We start from the raw sequence: 6279 nt of genomic DNA, 5'->3' as shown, positions 1-6279 counted from the left end.
ATGCATTTGTGGCTCTTTTTTCTTTTTTTAAAAGATACACATGCTGAATATATGCATGCCGCTGCCAATTCCATTCTTAAAAAATAAACCACTGGCCTACTGTCATGGCGGCGCTCGCACATCGCATGAAATGAAATGTTTGACAATTGGGTTTTGTACTTCATTTGTGAGCCTCATGTTTGAATGTAGACTTGAAAATGCAGGCAGTGAAAAAGCCAGTTTGTTTTATCTGAATAAATGTCAGATGAGATTGTCTCAACTTTGCAATATCCCCCACACCTTTAGATCAAGACGCTTGGGTTTGTGAACATCAGAAATGACATTGAACCTACATATGAATGACATGAAGACAAGTTGTTTGAAAGCTTTATTTGCGTTGAATTACAAGGGAGAACTACTGTAAGCTAAAGTATGATTCTACCAATGCTGTTGACACTATGTAGGTTCCATGTTTACTAGTCGTCGTATTTTTTGTTTTGGCATCGATGTCTTGGCTTTAACACCATGATCTTTAAGCATCATCTTCAGCCTCTTCCTCAAATTCGCCCTCTTCCTCTGCAGTAGCGTCCTGGTATTGCTGGTACTCGGACACCAGGTCATTCATGTTGCTCTCGGCCTCAGTGAACTCCATCTCATCCATACCTTCGCCTGTGTACCAATGCAAGAAAGCCTTACGACGGAACATGGCGGTAAACTGCTCAGAGATGCGCTTGAACAGCTCCTGGATGGCCGTGCTGTTGCCGATGAACGTGACTGCCATCTTGAGGCCACGGGGTGGAATATCACAGACTGCGGTCTTGACGTTGTTGGGGATCCATTCGACAAAGTAACTGCTGTTCTTGTTCTGCACGTTGAGCATCTGTTCGTCAACCTCCTTCATGGACATGCGGCCACGGAACACGGCGGCCACGGTCAGATAGCGACCGTGACGTGGGTCGCAGGCAGCCATCATGTTCTTGGCATCGAACACCTGCTGCGTGAGCTCGGGAACAGTGAGAGCGCGGTACTGCTGGCTGCCCCTGCTGGTCAGCGGGGCAAAACCGGGCATGAAGAAGTGGAGACGGGGGAAAGGCACCATGTTCACAGCCAATTTGCGGAGATCAGCGTTAAGCTGGCCGGGGAAACGCAAGCAGGTGGTGACCCCACTCATGGTGGCGGACACCAGGTGGTTGAGGTCACCGTAGGTGGGCGTGGTCAGTTTCAGTGTGCGGAAACAAATGTCATACAGAGCCTCGTTGTCAATGCAATAGGTCTCATCTGTGTTTTCTACAAGCTGATGGACCGACAGGGTGGCATTGTAAGGCTCAACCACTGTGTCTGACACCTGTGAGGAAACAGAGAGAGCATTTATTCATTCCTCGATCTTGTAAGAGAAGCTTCGGACAAAAAGGAGCTAATATTACACCATATAATTCTCATGTGCTGTCACAAGAGTATGTTACCTTAGGGGAAGGCACCACACTGAAGGTGTTCATGATGCGGTCGGGGTATTCCTCTCGGATCTTGCTGATGAGCAAGGTTCCCATGCCAGAACCTGTTCCACCACCGAGAGAGTGGGTTAGCTGGAAGCCCTGCAGGCAGTCACAGCTCTCGGACTCTTTACGAACCACATCGAGGACCGAGTCCACCAACTCGGCTCCCTCTGTGTAGTGACCCTTGGCCCAGTTGTTTCCAGCACCGCTCTGACCTGAAGAAGCAGGAGAGACATACAGATGGGTCACTCATTTTCCTGGTTCATGCCTTATAGTAGCACAAGATGTGTCTTTATTTCACTCACCAAACACAAAGTTATCAGGTCTGAAGATCTGTCCAAAGGGTCCAGACCTCACAGAGTCCATGGTGCCAGGCTCCAAGTCCACCAGAATTGCACGAGGCACATATTTACCTCCTGCACGACGAGGTTAACCAGAGAAGACGGAGAGAGTGGAAGAAACAAAGCATACCACTTTAGTAATGCAAGAAACAAAAGGTCATTTTTCTAGAATATCAAATGTGTGAAGTTTTAGGGCACGAGAGACAAAATTTGAAGGTAGTAACTTTCAGATCACTCTTAAGGGTCAAAATTTAAAAAGCCCCAAATACATTCATTTGTTTGGAACTCCGCAAACCTGTTGCCTCATTATAGTAAACGCTGATCCTGTCCAGCTGCAGGTCACTGTCTCCGTGGTAAGTCCCCGTGGGATCGATGCCGTGCTCATCGCTGATCACTTCCCAGAACTGCAGACACACATAGAAGGTATCACATGACAGCTGCTCGTGAAAGGAATTGTACATCCACCCCAATAGCCATGCGGTGAACAAGACTGCGGACTTTAAATGAGGAAAACAGCAGTGGGGTTTGCATTTTTGGATTGTGATGGAAATTACAGGATTTTCCCCCCGTTTCAGCAAGATGCGCCTGAACCCTTTCCCGACAACGCAGCTGTTAATATTTCCAGAGTCGTCGGCTGATGACTTCGCAGAATGCACTTCTTTCATGTGGAGAACGCAAAGGGGGGAGCACAAAGAAGCTACAGATCTCGCTGCGGGCCAAACAGAAAATAAACTCCATTTGCTGGGAGTCATACTACACTGAAGACACTGATTGTCTTAAGATTTGTATTCACGTCTTGTTCTCAATTTAAAGCCCACTCTCAGAGATTTAAAAGTGTGTATGCAATAAGCCCAGCGAGTGGGACTGACTGTCCTATACAGTATGCTGTCATTTGCATGCACATACTTAAAAAAAAAAAATTTCCACACATCTTCCAACTCACACTCTTCATAATATTGCATGTGATTTTCTGCTAACAGCAGCAAGAGGAGGATTTAAAGTAATCTGGATAAGCTGGCTGAATTTCAGCTCAGTATTTAGGAGATTGGGAGTCAGCTGTGGAGCGAGTATCATGACGTTTAAATGAGACTGTGAAACAAAAATGACCTCAATAGGAAGGAGATCATCTCACAGTGGAACAAAGGAACATAAAGATTAAGAGGGGGGGAAAAAATGTAAAGGCTGAGAAGTTGACAGTGATGCGATGGCTATCAGTGCGGACTGGAAATAGTCCCACTGAAAGAATGAGGACAATAAGCAGGGAAGCAGTGCCACACCCTGACCTAATTCACTACAGTGTCACTCTTCAGCAAATCTGTCAGTCATATCCACTGGACATCTGAGTCGATTGGGTCCTGGAGGAACAAAACGTGAATGGATGTCCTCACTACCCGGCTATCATTTCACATTTACTAAACACAATGATTCAAAACAGTAATGTATCTTAAAAATAGGTTTAAAAAAAAAAAAAAAGATTAAGTTCGCACGAATACTTCACTGCAAAATAATAATTGAAGTTGCACATAATGTACAGATAAGTCCAACATTTTACAACCAAGACATTGCCAACAATCCCACATTTGCTCAATTGAGAATCCAGTGACTTCACTCACTGTGCATCAGCTGTTTCGTCCATTCCTCCCCCACCCTTCTCCTAATTTGGTTAGAGGAGGAAAGACATAGATTACAAAGAAAGGCCCTCCTCTTCTGGACATGAACATCTGCCAGGAGAGCATCATGACAATAACTTTATGTAAAATATGGGCCATTGTTAACAGGCAACCTAAATTATGACTGAATGCCAGGGTGAGATTCCTGCATACAGACAGGGTATACTTAAACATACGCTGTCTGGAGCAAATGATCAACTGTAAAACAAAAGGAGATGATGAGACAGGGATAATTATCGGGGGGGAGATGAGCCTCTAGCAGACTGCAATTGTTACTGTAAAACTGGGTGTGTGATGTATTGTACTGAGAAACAGCAGAATGTGGTCTGCTATTAGGAAGATTTTAACCTAACATGATTTTTTTTTTTAATCATTTTAAATCATCAGTTATTCTGAAAGGTGCAGATGGTAGAAAATGCAACCAGCTTTCTTTGAAAGAGGGTCTCACTCTTCCTTTATCAATTATCCATGCCACACCCTGTCACAGACCTGCTCTCTCCACTGCATAAAAAAAGAAAATCGATGTGGAATCGAGTCAGTCATTTAGTAAGAAAAAAAAGAAAGAAACTAAGGCCTCTAATCCCAGCTCCCCTTCTCATTGTCTGAAATAGCAATCAGCCACATCAGCCAGTGCAGGACAAAGGAACCAGAGAGCCGGTGCACTCAATGAAGGACCCTGACATGGGAAAGAAAAGACTGATTATTGCTTCTGTCTCTCTGGTATCGCAGACAATGTCTTGAGGTCAGATGGATCCACGCAGACACGCCCGACGTGAATACAAAAACCCGTCGAGACACAGGAGCCCGGTTACACTGTTATTCCAATAGAGAGAGCACACACACGCAGTCACACACCCACCAGTTACCGCAGTGCTCAGGACGGGGACAGAAAAGCACCGACACAAGACTTTCAACGCTTTCCAGGGACATTTGAACACTCACACCCTTTTCAAACTCAAACGTATATTCTGACTGAAACAAATCATTGCATTAAAACACTTTACGCTCCTCTGTCCTCATGCATGAGCAGCTTCATTAAGACTTTTTTTTTTTCTTAATAAGTGTATCCGCTCTGTCGGAAACGATAAACCTGCAATTGACAGGAGAGAGAGAGAAAAAAAAGCCGCTGACTATTATAAGAAAAATACATCTTGAGGTTTGTTTGTTTGTTTGTTTTTTCTCCTCTTCATTTTCTTACCTTGGCACCAATCTGGTTACCGCACTGGCCGGCCTGAATGTGCACAATCTCCCTCATTGTGGATGCAAAAGTTTTACAACGACGTGCAGTAAAAAAAAAACGTTACTCGACGAGTGCGAGGAGGGGAGCGCAGACTTGTCGCGAGCGTGGCGGACAATGGATTTATAAGGTTGGAGCGCTTCCAGGGAGGGGCGGGGCCGGCGCGAGGCAGGGGGGCGGGGCTACACAGAGACACAGCCGTCGCCGCCGTGGATTGGCTGAGAGGAGAGACCGGCCCAGAACCAGCAAGAGGAGGCGGAGGAGGAGGAGGAGGATGAGGAGGAGGAAGGGTGATACTCGTTCAGATCAGGGAGTGGAAATTACACTGGAAGATTGAACAGCATTCTACCAGCTGGTCTCCAGAAATACCCAGTAAGATAATGTACAGCTGCTCCAGCTGTTTGAGCAAAATGACTAATCATCACGGCTCCTCGTCTTGCACAGAGAAATAACTGCGCCTCCCCAGAGTATTTTGGCATCATAGTCCTCGGTATATATGGCCAAAGCTGTCTCACAATTATTATAGATTCTCTTAGCCAATGGTGATCTCCATCGTTTGCTTTTCTATTAATTTCATTTTGGATTTTCAAACCTTTTTTTTTAACGTTCACTTTGCTTCGTATAAGTTTAATCCTCAAACTGAGTAACCCTGCTTTGTATCTGCATTGAATTGCTATCGAGTCACTATTATATGCTTTCTTATTTGTCCATTTCAAATTAAATTGATACTTGCCACTGACATGAATGTGTTTTAAATATATTATAAGCTGCATTAAGTTGTTGTAAGATTATAAAGGACATTGCAACGTTTCAACATTCAAACTCAAAAGCGCAGTCAGTTTAAAGTACAAGAGGCCAGATTGCGAGAAATCAGAGGTGTGCTGAGGAGATACAGTGGATAAATTGGCCAACGATGTTGTAAATGGAGCTGCCAGGCAGGAGGAGAAGGAGAAAAACCCGAGACAAGATCCATGGATGTAGTGAAAGAGAACACTGAGATGGTTATTGAGATAGGTGAGAAAGCAGGGGACACTATGAGAGGAAGATATATTATCTGTGGAACATCTGTGAAAGGAGTTGCCAAAAGATGGAAATAGAGTCGTACCATACAATGTACAACCATTTATTGCATAATCATAACAACCGTTAGCAAAGTAGAAACCGTTAGAACTGAAATTGGGATAAGCAGCACTCATCAGATATGTGGGCAAACATGAGCAAATCCAGATTATAGTTTTAATAACAGATTACAGAATCAAAACAAAATACTAATGCCGAAGGATTTTTGTTCATGTAAAATGGGCTTTGAGCTTCAGCAAGGCATTATAAACCTAACCTTCTTAAACTATATTCTTTTTTAAAGGTGCACATGTTAATATAATTTCAATGTTTCACAAACATTAAACCTTTATACAAATTATGAAGCTTTTTTTGCTTAATATTGATAGCAAGAGGTTCTCATAACTTCAACTTATATTTCACTGATTTTATATTATTTTGTATTTTGTATTACATCTTATCGAAAGCAGTCGGTGCACAAAAGAGGAGTGTTAAACATT

At 43.7% G+C, this 6279-nt stretch overlaps 1 protein-coding gene across 1 annotated transcript; it reads right to left on the bottom strand.

Annotated features, from left to right (window-relative positions):
- Positions 1 to 394: 394 nt before the first annotated feature.
- tubb5 (tubulin, beta 5) lies at positions 395 to 4806 on the bottom strand. Its single transcript, XM_080501061.1, has 5 exons — positions 4682 to 4806; positions 2109 to 2217; positions 1778 to 1888; positions 1443 to 1687; positions 395 to 1324 (listed from the first exon to the last, which is right to left on the bottom strand). Exons 1-5 carry the CDS (start codon positions 4736 to 4738, stop codon positions 512 to 514), a joined length of 1335 nt encoding a protein of 444 aa, XP_080357187.1. The 5' UTR covers positions 4739 to 4806; the 3' UTR covers positions 395 to 511.
- Positions 4807 to 6279: the final 1473 nt, after the last annotated feature.

The sequence above is a fragment of the Blennius ocellaris genome (genome assembly GCF_963422515.1).
Source record: "Blennius ocellaris genome assembly, chromosome: 8".
In the NCBI taxonomy this organism is placed as follows: domain Eukaryota; kingdom Metazoa; phylum Chordata; class Actinopteri; order Blenniiformes; family Blenniidae; genus Blennius; species Blennius ocellaris.
The sequence above is the reverse complement of the archived record's forward strand: the minus strand, read 5'-3'. Positions and strand labels throughout refer to the sequence as shown.